This window comes from Homarus americanus, unplaced genomic scaffold (genome assembly GCF_018991925.1).
Source record: "Homarus americanus isolate GMGI-L3 unplaced genomic scaffold, GMGI_Hamer_2.0 scaffold56333, whole genome shotgun sequence".
Lineage (NCBI taxonomy): Eukaryota > Metazoa > Arthropoda > Malacostraca > Decapoda > Nephropidae > Homarus > Homarus americanus.
This window is the reverse complement of record NW_024734940.1, coordinates 1,888,319-1,908,821: the sequence shown is the minus strand read 5'-3', so window position 1 is coordinate 1,908,821 and position 20,503 is coordinate 1,888,319. Positions and strand designations below refer to the sequence as shown.

Below are 20,503 nucleotides of genomic sequence, written 5' to 3'. Positions count from 1 at the left end.
CCAGAAAAGACCAGATTCGTCCATGTTAAACACCTGGTCGTCACTGTACTGTCCTTCCTTCATAATCTCACGTAAAAACGGAGGAAATTCCCGAGCCGCAGCACGATCAGCACTCGCTTCTTCACCACCAATGTTTATATTGGTGATCTTGTTCCGGATCTTAAACCTCTGTAACCACCCAGAGGAAGCATTAAAGGGTTTGGGCTCTGAAGTTCCCATCTTTCGTGCCACTGCCATGTACAGTTCACGTGCGTAGTCCTTAACAGAGCGCCTGTCGACCGCCATGTTCCGTCGCGCCTGACGCACCAAGTACCTCACAAGTAATTTTTCTGTCTTGAGAAGCACCTGGTTGTGAAAATACTTGATCATAGAAGCACCTGTAGACTTTGTGATCTTCATGTGCTCCTTTATCTTGGCTGAATCCTTCTTTATAGTCCGGATCGTAGATTCGTTCACGCCATGCTGGCGCGCCAAATCAACCTGCCTTGTTCCTTTCTCCAACTCTTGGATGATGCTATACTTCACCTCGTAGCTTAACCCTTTAGGTGCGTAATTAAATTTCGCGCCGGTTCCTGAAAAGTGTCAATTATCCTGCCAAAAATGAATTTCATATAATCACATTTTCTATATGTTTTTCCTAGAGAACTTTTAGTATATTTTCCAAATCTGGAACAAAAATTCACATATGTGTGCAAATTTCAGAGAAAAAATGACATTTATACCCAAAAATGCAGGAAATTGGTATAAATCAATGTCTGGTATATGGCAAATAAATTTAATCAATTTGGTTACTAAACAGCAAATTTAGATATGTATTACATATTCAGATAATATCAAACAAAATAGTACAAAAATAAGCTATATTGCATTCAGGAAATACTCCTATACCTCAATACATAATATGTCCGCATGTCGTCTCATTTGGGGAAGTTTTTTCAAGGCCGTGGGATATCCCCGCTTGTCGCATTTAATTAATATAATATTTTGGGCGGGTTTACCCGCATGTCGCATCCAAAGGGTTAAGGAACGTCGTGTCTTCTTTGGTTTAGTGCCGCTGGGTCCAGGTAAGGAAAGGTTTCTCTCTGGGGGTGGTGGTCCGGCGGAAGCCATTTTACGGAACAATGGATGCGCGTTTACACGGAGTGGCCTTGAGGGATGAAACTGCCGCGGCTAGGTCAAGCGTCGTCTTTCCTCCCTCCCTCCCTCCCCCGGGTGGACACGTTATAATACTGTGTGACCATCGCATTTACAATGACCAAACAGTAACAAAGGAGTACTACATCGAAGTTCTTCACCGGCTGAGGGATGCGGTAAGAAGAAAACGACCACAGCTGTGGGCAAGTGGTGACTGGCAGCCTCATCATGACAATGCACCTGCCCATTCTTAATGTCTCGTGCAGGGTTTTTTGGCAAAACATCGCATCACCCAGGTCTCTCAGCCCCCCTACAGCCCAGATTTGGCTCCCTGCGACTTCTGGCTTTTCTCAAAGCTAAAATAGCTGTTGAAAGGGAGGAGATTTCAGACCGTGGACGAGACTAAGGAGAATGAGACGAGGCAGCTGATGAAGATATATATATTGGTCCCTCGGTTAACGAAAGGTTCGATTAACGAAATTTCGGTTTACGAATTAGCTCCCATAAGGATCTTCAATTCGGTTAACGAACAATCTTCGATTAATGAAATCCTTACGACAACTACGTTTTGTTGTGAGCATCAGCTGATCGGCTAGTCCGCCAATACATGTTTACATTCGTTTCCAGTGGAGTAAATATCAAGAAGGTTGTGTTCTTGAATATTTTTGCATTTTTTATATTAAAATTATTGGTCATTCTAAGATTTAGCTATCCAAGCTCTGTCTACATATAGTTTTTCAACTAATAATTTTGCCTTGATATATGTTACTTTATTCATTTATTGAAATTCATTTACATGCACACACTGTTCAAAGGGCAAAGCTGTACTGTATATGTAATCAAAACAATGTACAAAATGATTACTAAAATTTTTGTCTAGTGCAAACTATTGCATGTTTACATTCAAATTAATCACTATCTTATAAGAATTCCAGAATGTAAATTATATTCTCCCCGGTCACTTCTATGACATTTTATAAGCAAAACAAAATAAAAATCAATCTAAAGGACATAAATATACAAATGAATACTTCACTCAGGGCCGGATTAAGACCCTTAGAGGCCCTAAGCACTTAAAAGATTTTGGTCCCCCCCCCCATATATATGTAATTCAAAATATAAACAATAATAAACCATAAAATAAAATGTTATTTTTCGAAATTAAACAAAATTTACAGTAAGATGGAAAATGTTTATTTTTGTATATGTCCACTTTATTTATAGTTGAAAAGTTTTCTCCTACTTTTTTTTAATTGCAAAGTCTTTGATCAGATCCTCAAAACTAGTCTTATGTAACACATCTGCTTCTATACTTAGTAGAGATAAGGCATCCAGCCTGCCTTGTTGCATAGTTGTTCTGATGGGATTTTTAATATACTTCAACTTAGAAAATGAACGCTCAGCTGAGCAATTTGTGGTGCCCCCCTTCCCTTGATGCCCTAAGCACGTGCTTATTTTGCTTAATGGTTAATCCAGCCCTGACTTCACTAGACCTTCGGCGCCAGCGGTCGAACATGTCATTTATTTCTTTTACGTTTCTTTTAGTATGGTGTTTGCATGTAAATGAATGAAATTAAATGAAGAAATTTATGTAAATCTACCCAAAATACAGTTGAAAAACTTTACTTTATAAAATGTACTACAGTACACTAATGTACTAAAATTTTTATCTCGTGCAAAATATATGACGTTTATATTCAAATTATTCACTGTCTTGCAAGGATTCCAGCAATGCAAATTACAGTATATTCTCCTAACATTAATCTGTCATATTATATAAGATAAAAACTTAAAGCCTACTGTGTAACCACCAAACCCTTGCTGGGGGGGGGGTGACAGTGACATGTTTGACAGTTTGCGCCAAAGGTCTAGTGAAGTATTTATTTGTTTATTTGTGTCCTTTAGATTGAGTTTTTGTTTTTTGCTTATAAAATGCCATAGAAGTGACTAGGGAGAATATAAATTACATAGCTGGAATTTTTTTAAGATAGTGATTAATTTGAATGTAAACATGCCATAGTTTGCACTAGACAAAAATTTTAGTAATTATTTTGTACATTGTTTTGATTACATGTGCAGTACAGCTTTGCCCTTTGGACAGTGTGTGCATGTAAATGAGTTTCAATAAATGAATAAAGTTACATATATCGAGCCAAAAATAATAGTTGAAAAACTTTATGTAGACAGAGCTTGGATGGCTAAATTTTAGAATGACCAATAATTTTAATATAAAAAAGTGCAAAAATATTCAAGAACACAACCTTCTTGATATTCACTCCACTGGAAACGAATGTAAACATAGAACAGATTACTGTATTGGCGGACAAGCCGATCAGCTGATGCTCACAACAAAACGTGTTTGTCGTAAGGATTTCGTTAATCAAAGTTTTGTTCGTCAACCGAATTGAAGATCCTTATGGGAGCTAATTCGTTAACCGAAATTTCGTTAATCGAACCGTTTGTTAACCGAGGGACCACTGTATTATAAAACCTAACGAAACCATTCTGAAATCCGAAAAATTCCCCTTAATCCGAAACTGTACATTATCTTCTGCACAAAAGTTGTACTTTCCTCATTGTGTATTTAAGAAGGGACTTTGCCATCCACATTTGTACTTCTTAGTGGAGAAGTCATAACTTCATTTCTATCTTTGGGTATCTATTAGATAATAATCCTTATTTCATGTTGTCTGTGAAGGTAATATGTTAACTTTTCAGTGGAAGGAAGAGAGGTGAGCTGTATGTGTGGAGAACGCTACTTGTGTCTTTATTGTATGTAGAAAAAGGTGATAATTGTAATTCAAAATTTTTCAGAAACAAAATGAGGATTGGGGCCTGCGAGACATTGATGACCTGGAGAAGGAAGCCAAGAAGAATGGTATGACCTTTGATGCCATGTTCAACATGCCTTCAAACAACAAAATTCTTATATGGGTCAAGAATGAACAGGTGTAATAGGTGTTAGTGTTGGCCTTCATGTCTTGTTACCTACTTGTGGGAATACAAAAGTACATTAATGGCATAAATTTAAAGTAAAAATAAAAATTACTTAAGGTAAAGTTTTTGTGTAGCATATTTTACTTAATGACAGCTTCAGATGCACTTATTTTTTTCTAAAGCACTTGATATATTTCTGATAGAATATTCTTAACCCTTTGTGTACAGGGGGGTTTGTGTGTTGAATAGAATTGTTTAGTGTTAGCCAAAGAAAATAGTATTAAAGGTTGCATTCCCATTCCAAAGGGGTGAAGACTCTTACTCTATGCCTCATACAGCTTACCAAAGACAGTTATTTGGTTCTAAACCAATTTTTTTTTTTTATTATTATTATTATTATTATTTTTTTTTTTTTTACATGGGGAATAGCCCACCCAGGCACAGGTCATCGACCCACAACGGGGCTGTGGAAATTTTCCACCCTTAGAATGCGTATTTCGAACCCGAGCTCTATAAACCTTGGTTGAGCTGGGGTTGGGCCAGAAGGACATTAGGAGATACAGTCAACCCTCGCTTTACGCGGTCCCACTTTCCGCGTTTCCACGTTTACGCGGTACCCTGCCGAAACAGGAATGCTCACATTCCGCCGTGCGTGTACCCCTTTACGCGGAGAGCGGCTGGCGAGCCGCGCCATTTTTGGATTCAAACCTCCCGCCATCCGCCATGTTGTGTAAGCTGTGCGAGCATGGTGCACACAAGGTCGCCCAGTCATCAAAACATTACCGAGTTCTTCACCCGCCACCCACCACAGCCGGCCCAAGTCAGTGATAGTGATAATTATAGTGAAGATATGGACTTATATGGACTTTGAGGGGTTTGACAAAGAGGCCCTGCAAGTCTCTATGGTGGATAGTGATACAATTGACACAAGTGATACAGGTGAGGGCCAATAATCTGCCCTCTGCCTCGGAACCAACTGCCCAGCCATCTTTTCTACTAATGTAAGTGTTAGAAAACCTAATATTATTGATATTTCTCTTAATTATTAATTGTTTGTGCATACCATCATCAAGTTAAGATAATATTTTTACTACAACATAGTTGTGTGTCGTCAAAAAGTGGAGTTTGGGGGTCGGTCCGGACTCTATTTCAATTAATCCCATATGTTATGTTATTCACTTTACGCGTTCCTCACTTTCTGCGGCACCCTGTGGGTTACATTAACCTCGTAAAGTGAGGGTTGGCTGTAATTGATTTGTGATATTTATTACAGGATTTACCCAAATTTAAACTAATGATAAATTACTAGAATATAGAACTACTGTTCAGTCAACCCTCACTTTACGCTGTTAATATAACCCACAGGGTGCCGCGGAAAGTGAACAACATAACATATGGGATTAATTGAAATAGAGACCGGGCCGACCCCCAAACTCCACTTTTTGACGACACACAACTATGTTGTAGTAAAAATTTTATCTTAAGTTTATGATGGTATGCACACACAATTAATATAGAAGAGGTTAGGTTAGGAAAATAAAGGTTAAGTTAGGAAAAATAAAGGTTAGGTTAAGAAAACTAAAAGTTAGGTTGAACACTTACATTAGTAGAAGAGATGGGTCGGCATACGGGGATGGAGGCTGGTTCCGAGGCAGAGGGCAGGCTACTGGCCCTCAGGTGAGTCACCATCACTGTCATCCACACTTGTCAGGGCCTCCCTGACAAATCCCTCAGTCATCTTCACTGTCTCTACTTCTGTCACTATCACTGGCTTGGGCTGTCTGTGGTGGGTTGCGGGCGAAGAACTCTGTTATGCTTTGCTGACGGCTGGTGTTTATGTTGTCGTGATAAACCTTGAAGTAGGGCTCCATAGTCTGCAACAGCTGGGTAGTGAAGATTTCAAACCTGTTTGCGTCAGGGTCGTCGGAAAGGAGGAGCTTGATTTTCTCAACACACTCGATGGCGCCCCCTAATATTACTATGGGACAAGCGGTGTTCTTCTTGGGATGACGCACCACCTGCCTCTTCACTGACGTCATCATCATCTACCATCTCGTCGGTAGTCACATCAGGATCCCTTATCACCTCCAGGATGTCATCGTTGATGGTCTCAGAGAAGCCTGCAGCTGTAACACTGCGCAGCTTCTCTGGCAAGGTCCACTGCTACTGCAACAGTCTGAACCTCACCAGTCACAGATTTACTCTGCCTAACGGCCGGAATGCCTTGCAACAAATGTCTCCATGCGTGACGAACAGTTGCTACAGACAGCTGATCCCATGCCTCCACCAAGAAGTCCACAGCTTTCTTGATGTTGAATATTCTCCAGAATTGTTTGAAAAGTATTTTCTGCTCTGCCAACTGTTGATTCTCGTCGTCTTCGGTCTTGCTATCGGTGGTGGTGTCACTCAGGATACGCAACTCTTCCCTGGTGTTGGTGTAGTCGTTCAGGAGCTTGAATTTTTTTTTTTGAGAATGCAGCTTTTACATTACAGATTAACTCTTGGTCCATGGGCTGTAATATAGACATAGTGTTGGGAGGAAGGAAGACCACTTTTACGTTGGGGTGACGATCTAACAGTAGGGGCGAGTGTCCTGGTGCGTTGTCCAGCAGCAACAAAATTTTGAATGGCACATTCTGTTGCTCACAGAATTTCTTTACATCGGGAACGAAACAGTCATCAAACCAGGAGAGGGACAGTGTAGAGAACATCCACGCCTTACGTGCGGTCAGCCAGTGGACATTTAGCTTGGTCATGTCCATGCTCTTGTAGGCGTGCGGCTTGCGTGCTGTGTGGATCACCGATAACTTGAGCTTACAGGTACCGGAGGCATTGGTGGTAAACAGGACGGTGATGCGCTTTTTCTGCAACTTCCAGCCCCGACACTTGCTGGCATTCTTCACAACGAAGGTCTTGGAAGGTAGCTTTTTCCAAAAAAGACCAGATTCGTCCATGTTAAACACCTGGTCGTCGGTGTTCTGTCCTTCCTCCATAATCTCACGTAAAAACGGAGGAAATTCCCTAGCTGCAGCACGGTCAGCACTAGCTTCTTCACCACCAATGTTGATATTGGTGATCTTGTTCCACATCTTAAACCTCTGTAACCACCCAGAGGAAGCATTAAAGTGTTTGGGCTCTGTAATTCCCATCTTTCGTGACACTGCAGCATACAGTTCACATGCGTACTCCTTAACAGAGCGCGTGTCGACCGCCATGTTCCGACGCGCCTGACGCACCAAGTAGCTCACAAGTAATTTTTCCGTCTTGAGAAGCACCTGGTTGTGGAAATACTTGATCATAGAAGCACCTGTAGACTTTGTGATCTTCATGTGCTTCTTTATCTTGGCTGCATCCTTCTTTATTGTCCGGATCGTAGATTCGTTCACACCATGCTGGCGCGCCAAATCAACCTGTCTTGTTCCTTTCTCTAACTCTTGGATGATCTTGTACTTCACCTCGTAGCTTAAGGAACATCGTGTCTTCTTGGGCTTATGGCGGCTGGGTCCAGGCAAGGAAAGGTTTCTCTCTGGGGGCGGTGGTCCGGCGGAAGCCATTTTACAGAACAATGGATGCACGATTACACGGTGTGGCCTAGAGGGATGAAACTGCCACGGCTAGGTCAAGCATCGTCTCTCCTCCCTCCCTCCCCCAGGTGGACACGTCATATTACTTTAAACCAATTACAGCTAGCAGCGGAGGGAGGTAGGGATGCATGGCCAATCACAGTCCGATACGTCATATGATGTCACTGATAACGCAACAGAGACATGCACTGCGCAACCTTACCGCGCGGCTTGCCCAGGCGGAGGCAGGAGGGGCAAATCTAAAAATAGCGTCGAGCCGGACACTCTCTGCGTAAAGGGGTACACGCACCGCAGAATGTGAGCATCCTGGGTTCCGGCAGGGTACCGCGTAAACGTGGAAACGCGTAATGTGAGGGTTGACTGTATATTGTAGTGCACAGTCGGAACCAGTGGGTCAGTTGATAACATGGCAGGGTTTAGCTAGTAAACCGATTCACAGTGGAGAGGGATTCACTACCCAACTTCGGAGAGGAACGGACGTGCCCGTTTCTTTTTGTATACGTACTGTATACCGTACACACGTGGGCTACTGGATAAGTCCACATATCCAGACAACCAGGATGAGGATACTGTTTGGGAAGTGGTCTTCCTTACAAACAACACCTCAAGTCTCCTTCTGACATTGCGTTTTCAGCTAAGTGTAATTTCTTTCATACGCTAGTGATACCTTTGTGTGAGGGCATCTGGGTTTGGGAGTTATGGCAAATAAAACACTTGGTTGCTACATCCAAGCTTTACTTGACTCATTTCACTACATATCTGAAATAACACAAAAGCAAATGTTGTAACAATTCAAAGAGGAAACAACAATGAACATAATATAACATGGTGGTTTTATCCTAATAATGAAATAAACTAAAATGATACTTACAAACAAGAACAAAATATTACAGTATTTTCCATGATGATATTTTAAAAATATCACATGGTGAAAGAAAGGAGGGTCGTAACACTGGTGTCAGGAGTGGGATAGCCAATATACTGCCAGACTGGGGTCGCTAATTCTAAGGGGAATAACTTAACACACTTCTTAATTTCTAAGGGTCGCTGCGGTGGTCGGTTAAAGCCAGACACATGGAGAGTCTGGGGTCTGGCTCCACGAGGTAGAGTGGAGCCGATTAATCATGCCGAATCAGCGCCATCGCTCATACATTGACCACTGCTGGGTATCCAACGGCTCCAAGCGACCGGTGGGGTTTCAATTAAGCCCACCCTCGATCTGAGAACGAAGTTGGAAAGCGTTACGGGAGATGGTGGGAAGCATGATGACAACACAAATAAATCTTTCGTCTCGCCACGTCAGACATTTACTTTATATTACTTCTTACACTGGGTGAATGACAATTCCACTGTTAAAGCATGAACACTGATATTCACTACAATTGACTGAATCAAACTGAATGGCTATAAACACAGAACATACCTGAGAACGAAGTTGGAAAGCGTTACGGGAGATTGACTGCCCGTCTCGCACTGGCTTATATACCCCTAAGTTGCCAGCGATCGCTACTCACGCAATGACAAATTATACACAAACCCAACTGTTACACATTCAAGGATGACCCTCAGTCTGGCGAATTACTAAAGTTGATTTACACAGACTAATTCAAGATTGAGTTTGCCAGTAGAGAGTGGAATAAACGTATTGACAACTGTGTTCGAAGGCGGGACTTATTGGGAGGGATCCTGAGTGTAAAACGAATGGGAAAAACACGTCTCTCCTTAATGCTATGAATACATACAATTAATATTATATAACCGTACCTGGGTACAATACAACACATGATTCCGTAACATTCATTAGGTGAGTTAGTCTTTATCTATGACCCCCATTTTCTGAGGTTCTACAAGCGCGGTGGATTTGAATGTTATGTAGCGTAATATGAATTAAAGGGGGTGTTTAGGAATGACAATGATGTGCGCAGTGCACCAAGCAGTGACATATCAGTCAAGATGGAAGGTGAAGGTGTTCAACCAGATGCCAGGACAGGCAAGGGGAGATTTCTATAGCTGACCTGATGCAATTCCTACAATCACAATGCAAAGAACAGAAGGAGCAACGAACAAGTGTAGTATCTTACATCATTTAATGGGAGATGGAGAAGCCACATACTGACTTGCCCAAGTGGTTTATTGTTCATCATCGTTCAACGTGCCTGACACATTCTTGATTACACAGGCCTCAACACTTTCTATATTGTAAGAAGTAATATAATGTATATATAATCAATAAAGGCAGCATATAAACATACACATATACAACACTACTTCTCCCTTTCAAAAAGAAAGCATGGCTGCTACAAATCCTAAATAAACAAAACTTACATATGGCATGGAAGAAGAGAGTAGAACACAAGAAATATAACTTCCTAACTAAACCGTTTTGAAAGGCATGTTCACAATTCAGATAATCAGAGGTCTAATTTCATTTCAGGTCTCCTAACTGTTTGATCTAGGAATATTCTCTTCATCAAGTTTTACAGGGGTTTCACTTGCACTCTGTGCATTATCAGTGACAAACATATCGTCACTACTGTCAGTTGACTCAGTGAGTGGATGCTGGGAAACATCATCTTTGACCTCATTACCATGATGATCATCTGCTACTGTATCAAGTTTATCATCATGTTCTGGTGCTACATTCATCTCATATGTGCCTGAATGATATGATCCACATGAACATACCTCAAAGAGTTACCACATTTCACTAAATATGTCCTAGATCCATACACCTTGTCAATGACACCACTTATCCAAAGTAAAAGTAAATGTACAGTACCGTAACCTTTAGCCATGTTCCTAACTCTCACTCAATCATTTACCTTGAACACTCTTTCACTGGTACTCTTATCATGATACTTACAACGGTGAGGGTGCGTCTGTGGGGCTTGGCGGGTCATGTCGCGACTCTGTAACAAAGCGTGTTCGGCACTCAGGCCTTTGATGTTGAGCGGCAGGAATTGGACAGTGATTACATAAGAACATCAAGATTGTCTTAGTGATGTGAAAGTGTAAATTGATGTAGGATTTTTAATGCTAGACGCGATTGTATTTTTGAAAACTAAATTTACACCGAGTTGGAGGTACAGCCCACAGGTCAGGAGGCATACAGCCTACAACTGCAAAATCACTGCCATATGATAAAGTTTTTATTTATTTTTTTTTACGGAGTTGTGATCACGGCTGTGATAAAAGTCAACCAGGGAGTGTACTGTAGTAGTGTGATTTTAGGTGAATCAGTTCATAGTGTCATCAGTGACAGCGGAAGAGGTTGTAAATAACTTAAAGTGAATACAAACTGGTAAGCAAGCTGGTAAGGCACCACTGCCAGCAGAGACCAAGTCGTGTTACAGGTGCCACAGAGACATTAAATTTTATTTTGTTTGTGTGCTTTCTTATGGACTGAAACTGTGCCTACAATACACTATTCACAGGGAGAAACAGTGATAGCACGAAGAGATATAGTTGTTGATGAGAGCAGGAAAAGAAAGTATAAGGAAATAACTAGTTGAAATAAAAATAAAATCTACAAGCTTGGCTATCCTTAAAGGCATTTTATTACCACCTCCAAAGAAAGTTTTAGTTTATTTTTCTGTGTTTCTGAAGGACTGAGTGGGTGTATAAAATATGTTACTCATAGCAAAATGCAGTGTACACAGAGATAGCACATAAATACTGACAAATGCCAAAGTGAACTGAAAAGGAAACGGAAGGCAACAGGGCAGGTTTAAAGCCAGAGCAGAGGGCAGATAAGTACTGTTCTTTTTTTTTTCCTCTTAATTTTTTAAATAGGTAGATCTATACTCAGTCTGCACCCCCCCCCCCTCCCTACAATAACAACAACCACCACCATGAGTATGATATGTGATTACCTCAGGGGGATGTCAGATTTGGAGCATACAGGCTGACCCTTACAGCGTTTAGGATGTTGCAAACTGCCATAAAACATGAAGGCTGTTGCTGGTATTGCCCTGACTGTGTAGTCAAGGTCAATGAGGCGATTGCAAGCCATAGGGGAACGAGTTTCCTAGGGATGAAAATAGATGAAGCTGGAGCCTTGCTGGTTGCCAAACTAGAACACGTTGGGAAAGAGATCCTTGCTAAGACTGAGGAAGTAGCCGACAGAATGGAGGTGGTTGCTAAAGCACCGTTCACACGATCGAACAGTGCCCGTATACCGGGCAAAGCTTGTGTGTTGTCTTACACACGGAGGTGCTGGTTGGCAGCAGTCACACTCTGCCGCTGGTAGCTAGTAGGTGGTCGGTAGTAGCTGCTGCGGTACAATCACCATGGTGTGTCGCAGGACAGTTAAATCGAAGACTATAGCGCTGTGTATAATAATTGCTAGTGTGCAAAAAGAAGAAAAAACAGAAAAGGGAATGGTGTAAGGAATGCTTATCTCAACGAAAAGTTAAGGGAAGTCCTGCCACGATTTTACGTGAACTGCAAGGTTAACATGAGAAAGACTTCACTAACTACATGAGAATAGACCCCAACACCTTCTATAGACTTCTCGCTAAATTGGAACCATACATAAAAAAACAAGATACCATTATGAGGCAGAGCATATCTCCAGAGGCTCGTCTAGAGGCTACGCTCATATTTCTTTCAACTGGGTGCTCCTACACGTCGCTTCAGTATACAACGAGGATATTCAAACAAAGTTTGTCTACCATAATACCTGCAACTTGTCAAGCTATATATGAAGTATTCAAGGAAGATTACGTGCAGGTGAGATTTGTAGTATACATAGTTATTCAATTTTGAGGGTCACGAGAGGTTCCCATGGTAAAACATGTCTTATTATGTGATATAGTAGGCTTAGTAGGGTTTCCGGTTTTTATCGATTATTAATGAAAATAACACTGTTTTTGTAAAAGGGGATAACCCTCCATACACATGATACATGATGGACCTGTTTAGGACACAAGGTTGCTTCAAAAACGCTATAGACAACTTATTATACACTGTATTTAACATAATTACATACTCCCTAGTGTATGTAGTCTTAAATTAAATATCTGAGGACCCACTCCAAACAATTAAGACATGTAAACCAAACCAACATGCATATTCGTCAATAAAAATAAAATACTAGAGTATGTTTTAACAACAGTTATCACTGTTTGCCACTAATGACGCATCTATAGTTATAATAAGTACGCGTATCCAACACCCTCATTATATAAATGACCCTTACATAATAGTCGTTGAGGAGGAAAGCCTACCTAGTTTCCCCAGATAAAGGATCTCATAAATAAGTTTCTGAGCATGTATTTTATTTTCACCGCTCATCTGTCGAAGATCGTTAGCAACAACCTGACCAAAATCACTGTCTGCATCATTTATAATATTTTCGGAGGAAGATAATGACTGCAGGTGGTGGATGGCCTCTTTCAGGACATTATCAGCATCGTCAGAAACCCTTTTGGTCGGTTGTTTACTTGTTGACGGTGTGGGTGAGGGTTCACGAGTATTCAATTCTGCAGCCGAACGAGAGAGAGTCGGCGTAGCCATACGAGGGACGGTGGGCGTGGCCGAACCAGTGACAGTGGCTGGTGGATTATCATCAAGTCCCAGCAGTAGCGGATCGTTGAATATCTATAAATAAAAAAAAATATACACAAGCCCTTTGTTAATAGTGACACAAAAAAATATATACATACATATTACGTACAATACACAGAGAGACAGAGACACAGAGAGAGAGAGCGATTGCATACGTACCTCGTGATCAGAATGCACCTCGGACATATCTTCTGTAGTGTGAGTATCCATGTTTGACACAGATTGTCGAATTGTGTCACCATCAATGAGGAAATACAGTGCATCAAAGCACCATAATGTGGGAATATAAATGTCCTCAGTTCCAGCTCCAGACTTTTTTGATTTTTGCATCTTTCTTAGTTCCAGTCTATGCTGATTTCGAAGTGATTCAATTTTTCTCTTCACCTCACTTGTGGTAACTGTAGTCCCGCTTCTATTCATGTCCTCTGTAATCTGTCTCAGTGCCGCTGCACGTTTGTCCCTATCCCTGTACATGTCCACTTTGACATTCCATAGATAAGGGTGCTGACGATAGAGTTCAATCAACACCATGGTCTCTTCTCTAGACCAATGAATGTTTCCTTGGTCTGTGGCGGACGGAGGAACAGACATTTTTCAGTGGTGACTTGTGGCGAGACTGAAAAACTGGCAGCCAGGGTTCCAAGGTTAACTTCGTTTGTCTGGCAGGGTCGTCCATCCATACCCGGCAGCAAACGGTCAAACCACCAGGCAGACGGCCTTATCTGGTGATTTCGCTCGACCACGGGCACTCCGTTGGTTTGCCCGTCAATTTTGCCCGAACAATGGACATTAAGCGAGTGCTCAATCGTGTGGACAGGGCTTAAGAGGAGATATGCTGACGTATTAGCAGGGCCACGGGAGGGGGCGGAGAGTAATGCAGAATCAGAACAGGTTCTACAGCAGCTAGGGACTCTAAAGAAGTGTGTCGAAGAAATAAAAAACGGACCTAATGTTAGGGGAGAGGAGGAACAACGGGAACATCTCCAGCGCAGGAACAATGTAATAGTTTTTGGAGTCCCTGAGAGCCAGGCGGAGGGAACCGAGAGTAAGATAACACCTGATAAGATGCAGTTTAAAAATATTTGTACAGAGGTTCTAAAGATGCCACCAACCCCTCAGGATGTAAGGAGGCTGGTACAAAACGGGGGGACAAGCCTCGCCCCTTCAGGATCACACTAGTGAGTGAGGAGGAGAAATGGGAGGTTATTCGGCATGCAAAAAAATTAGCAAGGAGCGAAGCATTTTTTACTGTATTCATCACACGGTAATGCAGAGGGAATAGCACAGGAAGCTCCTGCAGGCTTGAAGCAGAAGAGGGAGGAGGAGTGGGGATGGGTGTACATGGGTTGTATTCAGGGAGAGAGTGGTGGAAGCAAGTGTGTCGACACAGGGCCAGGGCACAGCAGCGCACCCTCCACCAGCTCTACCCCCCCGCCCGGGAGGTGGCACCAGCTCCGCCTATCAGCCCGGAGGAGGCGAACGCCTTGTAAACAATGACATTTCTAACCACACCCTGTAAAATACAGTGTACTTCGCTAATGCTGCAGCTTTTGAGAATGGGGGGAGAGGGCGGGGTAACTACTAAGAGCAGAGACGTTACCGAGAACAAATTTGGGCTTGAATGTCATGTACACTAATACTGACACGTTCCTTGATAAGAGAGAGGAGTTTGAAACACTACTAAAGGTACACCAACCAGATATTGTAGGAGTCGCCGAACTGTTGTACAAGAACAGTTGAATCGACCCAGAGGAATGTGAGTTCAGTATTGCTGGATATGACTTGTTTACGAACCTTTCTCAAGAAACTTGCAAGAGGGGTGTGGTTATCTATGCTAGGCAAGACCTTGAATCCAGCCAGGCGAGGGTACAGGGAAAGGATGTTTTTGAAGAGTCCAAGTGGTGTAAAATTAAACTAAAGGGAAGGGACTTGATTATTGTCGGTGTATCTCCAGATCCCCAAACTGTGGCCCACTAAATCAAAGGAACTTGGGAGCCTTAATAGACGAGGCGATGCTCAACATCTAGCCACCTCCTTATCATGGGGGACTTTAACTATGGCGACATCGACTAGAGAAATGAGTTCACCCCAAGTGACTTGATTAACCCTGCTACTCTTTTTGTAGAAACTCTGAGAGATAATTTTCTGTTCCAACATGTTAGAGACCCGACACATTACAGAGGGGAGCAAACACCCAAGCCAATAGACATCATAACAAACGAGGAGGGTATGGTGGCCAAACTGGAACTCCTCGCCCCAGTTGGCACCAGTCACCATATAGTGTTGTCATTCAGATTTAACTGTTACCTAGTTCAAGATAAGGCCAGGCCAAGGTGCAAATATTACAGGGGAAATTACACCGGGATGAGGGAAGAGATGAGGGCTATCCACTGGCCTGAATCATTAGGCACAAGAACGCAGACACTATGCTGAATATCATAACTAGTAAAGTGACCCATTTGATCAATAAATACATACCCAAGACCAAACCCAGTGCCTCAAGGAATACGAGGGGACCCCTACACATGAACCATGCGGCGGTCGACAAAGTTAAGAAGAAAACCTAAAAATTCAAGACGTGGGTTGGGTCAAATGATGAGCAGGACAGGAGGATGTATGCAAGAGCCAGAAACCAAGCAAAGATAGAATGAAGAAGGGCTGAAAAGGCGTTTTAGAGGCTGGTTGCAAGCGAGGTCAAGTCGAACCCAAAGGCGTTTTACCGCTATGCAAAGTCGAAATTGAAAACGCGAGTAGGAGTATCAGACCTGAGGCTTGAAGATGGTAGTTACTACGCAGATTCTGACCAGGATAAAGCTGAGGCATTGAACAGCTTTTTTCCTCAGTGTTCACAAGAGAGGATACAATTAACCTGTGGGGTATGGGATGGTTTGGGTTCACACTCAGGATGGGATGGAGAAAGGAAACTCACAATGTGCTCTCTGTATACATGTTGTATTGGATGTACAATGCAGCTTGGTGCTGGGAAGTGGCAGCGTGGTTACAAGCGTGATGTAGAGAGAGCTGGTTGGTGGGGATGCTCAGAGGAGGACAGCTTGTGGGTCGCCATGCTCGCCGGCGGGGGCGAGGGCCGCCAGGCAGCGGCGGAGGAGGTGGTGGTGTTGCTTGCTGGTTGGTGTAGGTAGAAAAGAGAGTGGTCACCACGAGGTCAGGTCTTTTATAGCGGAGGTAGGCTTGGGTAGATAGTTGACCCCCACTCCGTGAGCAGCGCTGGTTGACCTAGACCATGAGGCATACACTGGGGAATTCAAGGGGTCGGCTACTCAGCGACAAACAGCGTTTGTAGGGGAGAAATCCACTACAAACCTTCCTGCGTTCGAGGACAAACGGCTCGACACAGCACTGACCCACATTGTGTTCACAGAAGAGGGTATTAGAAATAAACTGTCCAGGCTAATGGTCCAGGCTAAAGGTCCATAAGAGTCCTTGCCCTGACATGGTGCATCCTAAAGTGCTAAGAGAGTTATGCAACGAGCTTGCCGAGTCCCTGTTGATCCTGTTTTGTAAATACCTGGATGAATGAAAGGTCCCCAGTGAATGGAAAGTGACTTATGTGAGTCGTATCTTCAAGAAGGGCGTTCGTCTTTCCACGAACAACTATAGACCGGTGAGCTTGACCAACATAATATGTAATGTACTTGGGTGTATTATCAGAGATGCCGTGATGGAACATCTACTACTAAACAACCTTGTAAAGGGTTGCCAACATGGTTTTATGCCGGGGCACTCCTGCTTAACACAATTGCTCAAGGTATTGGATAATTGGACCCATATTCTGGAACAGGGTGGTAAAATCAACAATATTTACCAAGATTTTGCGAAGGCTTTCGACAGTGTACCCCACGAAAGGCTGAAAATCAAACTGGAAGGGTACTGAATTCGGGGAAATGTCCTAGCGTGGATAGAAGACTTTCTACATGACCGCAAGCAGTGTGTGGTGATTAATGGCATGAAATCATCATCCGTACCTGTCACAAGCGGGGTACCACAGGGCAGTGTATTGGGCCTGCTGTTGTTTGTTTGTTTCATAAATGACATACCTTACGCTGTACACTCCTCCATACAAATGTTTGCCAATGACGCCAAGTTATTTCGGGAAATCAAGAACCAAGCGGACTATGAAGAGCTGCAGAATGACCTCTGTGGGCTCCAAGAATTGTCGAAGAAATGGCTGCTGAGATTTAATATCACAAAATGTAAGAGGATGCACCTGGGGTGTACCAACGGTAAGGAAGCGTATCATATGTCCCAACGGGATGAAGAAACTGCACTATTTGAGCCTGAATGTGAGAAGATCCTAGGTGTGTTTGTTGACAATGTGCTGTTGTTCTCGGGCCATTGCAAGAAGAAGGTAAATCAAACAAATAAATTATTGGGTCTTATAAGAAGGCCGTTCAGATATCTAGACGGTCCGTCCTTCGTAATGATCGTCAAGAGTGAAGTGCTTCCCCGTCTGGAGTACTGTCACCCCGTCTGGTCCCCGAGATATGCTAAGGACTGTCAGTTGGTTGAAAATGTTCAAAGGATTGCCACCAGACTGGTGCCTGCCCTTCGGTAGCTCATCTACCCTGAGAGATTGGAGCGCCTGAACTTGCCAAGCTTATACTACAGACGGGCAAGCGGTGACCTAATGGAGGTGTATAAGCATTGCAAGGGGCACTACTCAGTTGAGTGTCCTTACTTGGAGCTGGTGGATGCTCTCCCCACAAGGGATCACAGCTCAAGATTGAAGAAGCCACAAGTCCAGAAAACTGTGAGGGCAAACTTTTTCGGAGTGAGGGTTGTAAACTCTTGGAACAATCTACCAGAAAGTGTTGTGACGGCACCGAGTGTGAGCTCTTTCAAGACAAGACTTGACCAACACTGGAGTGGGTTCAGGTACATTCAGGAGCCGGTGCATGCCCAGTACTTGCCAACAGTGCGTGACAGAGACGTGACCGATCGCTCGGGCGGCTAGCGAGCTGATGTTTTGGTGAAGAGGATAAAAGAAAAGGAAAAGTAATCACAGACGTGACCTAATGCCCAAACGACTAACGAGCCGATCAGTGGTGAAGAGCATAAAAGTAATACTTCAAGTGAGAATCTGAACACATTCTATTGAAATCACACCAATACTTCCAATAAATGCCACAGCTACAAATAAAACCTTGGATTACATAACCTTTGTACATATGACACTTCCGGTGACACTCAGAAATGAACACTGTTCATCACACTCTAAACACGGAGGATGTATACTGCCCACTAAATGTCTGTAAATGTCAATGTATTAATCCAATGGTCACAATATATAAATTACACTAATAGGCACTTAACACTTTTTGAAATTTCACACAATAAAAAACAAAAAATTACAAGTTAGGTAAGTTACCCCCAAAAAATTTGGTGCATTTCCTAACTCATGTGACAAAAATTTTTTCACTTCACAAAAAAAATTGTGAAACTGAATCAATTGTTAGTTCCTACTTATCTCTTCAAAAAAATTCTTTGCACTTACAAATACAGTGTTGTACTTAAGTCACAAATGTTTGTACTTTGAAATAATCACAAATTTATTTGTACTCTTAATACTGATGACAAAGATTATATACAGTACTGTATACTGTATTCTGAGAAAAAAATTCACAGAGTACCACACCTCATTCCTTCAAATTGGCTCTCAAATGAAAATAATCCCACAAGCTGCTAACCATTTGTAAGGGGCTCTTTTTTTTCATATTTCCCATTTCTTTAATATTTATATTCTTTGATACTTCTATACTTGCTTCATATCTATACTCTCCATTAATCTTTTCTTGTGTGTATATATTAATAATTTCATATTCTATGTCTCTCTCTATAAGTATCTATCTTATATTTCTTTGCTTATATTTTCTAAGTAAATATTCTTTTCTATAAGCTGCTCCCCTTTTACGACGGGGCTAGGGACTGACATCCAGGTCGAAAGTCGAAATGGTCCTAAGTCGGAAGTGCTTAAATAACACATAGAAAATCGAAAATGGGGGTCTCTTTTTCTTCTCAGCACCACAAAACCCTCACTTTTAAACTTGCCAGCCATTTTAAAGTGAATTACAGATGAAAATTTTGTCTGTGTACTGACTTTGGGACTCGAAAATACGTAATTTGACCAAATTTTGGTACGACTGAGGCAGGTCGTAAGTTCGGGTGGACATAAGTCGAGTAGGTCATAAGTCGGGAGTTGCTGTACTTTATTCCTTCTGTCATATATGTTATTGTATTTTCTGAATTTTATGCCCTTACTTTCTCTCTGTTGTTATATATGTGTATGTTTATATGCTGCCTTTATTGATTATATATACATTATATATTATGTTACTTCTTACCAAACTTAGAATGTGTTTAGGCATGTGTAATCACGAATGTGTTAGGCACATTGTACACAACAACAGAGAATAAAAACCCTGAGAAAGAACTAGCAAATGGCTTCTCATTCTCCCATTAAATCATGTAAGATACTACACTGGCGACGAGGATGGGATTCACAGAGTGTTGGTGAATTGCTTGAAGAGAGGATAGTGACCACTGAAGGGAAGGCTACTCTGAACCTGGAGAATTTAAGTAAACAGAGCAACCATGGCTGGCATCAGTGGATTCATGGGAAGATTCGGGGAATATGACGCAGACAAGGAAAACTTCACATCATATTGTGAAAGACTTTCTGGCAAATGAATTATTGGACGACGGTGGTGATGCTCAGAAGAAGAAGGCCCTTGAAGAGAAAAGGAAAGCAATTTTTTGACAGAGGTAGGAACTAATGTTTATTCTACTCTGGTCAATCTGCTTGCTCCAGACAAACCAAAAGACTCCTCACTGATTCAGATTACCAAGATTCTGAAGCAACATTTTGATCCTGCACCACTTGAGATCGCTGAAAGTTACAAATTTGGCACAAGAGATAGAGGGAAAGATGAATCAGTAAGTGATTATATAGTAGCTTTGAAAAAGTTATCCACTCACTGTAACTTTGGACAGTTCTTGAACCGAGCTCTTAAGAGACAGGTTTGTGATAGTAGGGTGTGTCATACAGAGGCGAATTTTTTTTTTTGAGTTTGAAAAATCGGCCCATGGTATTAATGATGTAGTTCTATGTGCAGAATCATGTGATATCTTCAGATTTGAAAAGTTTTCATTTTTTGCAAGGTAAATTTTAACTTGAAATCTTATGAAAATTCAGTATTCCCACCCTTTTACCAACACCACTAAATAGCTTATTTAAAGTAAAGTAAATGCATCAGGTTAAT

General features: G+C 42.0%; 2 protein-coding genes across 3 annotated transcripts in view; one reads left to right on the top strand and one right to left on the bottom strand.

Annotated features, from left to right (window-relative positions):
* Positions 1 to 4,193, top strand: part of LOC121870588 (methyltransferase-like 26) — a 94,080-nt gene extending 89,887 nt beyond the window's left edge. For both annotated transcript variants that reach the window (XM_042372419.1, XM_042372420.1), the window contains exon 4: positions 3,949 to 4,193. In XM_042372419.1, the coding sequence (XP_042228353.1) occupies positions 3,949 to 4,089 (141 nt within the window). In that variant the 3' untranslated portion in view covers positions 4,090 to 4,193. The remainder of the gene's footprint in view (positions 1 to 3,948) is intronic.
* Positions 4,194 to 8,398: 4,205 nt separating this feature from the next.
* Positions 8,399 to 13,814, bottom strand: LOC121870532. The gene is made up of 4 exons (XM_042372366.1): positions 13,383 to 13,814; positions 12,884 to 13,256; positions 10,177 to 10,312; positions 8,399 to 8,414 (listed from the first exon to the last, which is right to left on the bottom strand). Exons 1-4 carry the CDS (start codon positions 13,812 to 13,814, stop codon positions 8,399 to 8,401), a joined length of 957 nt encoding a protein of 318 aa, XP_042228300.1.
* Positions 13,815 to 20,503: the final 6,689 nt, after the last annotated feature.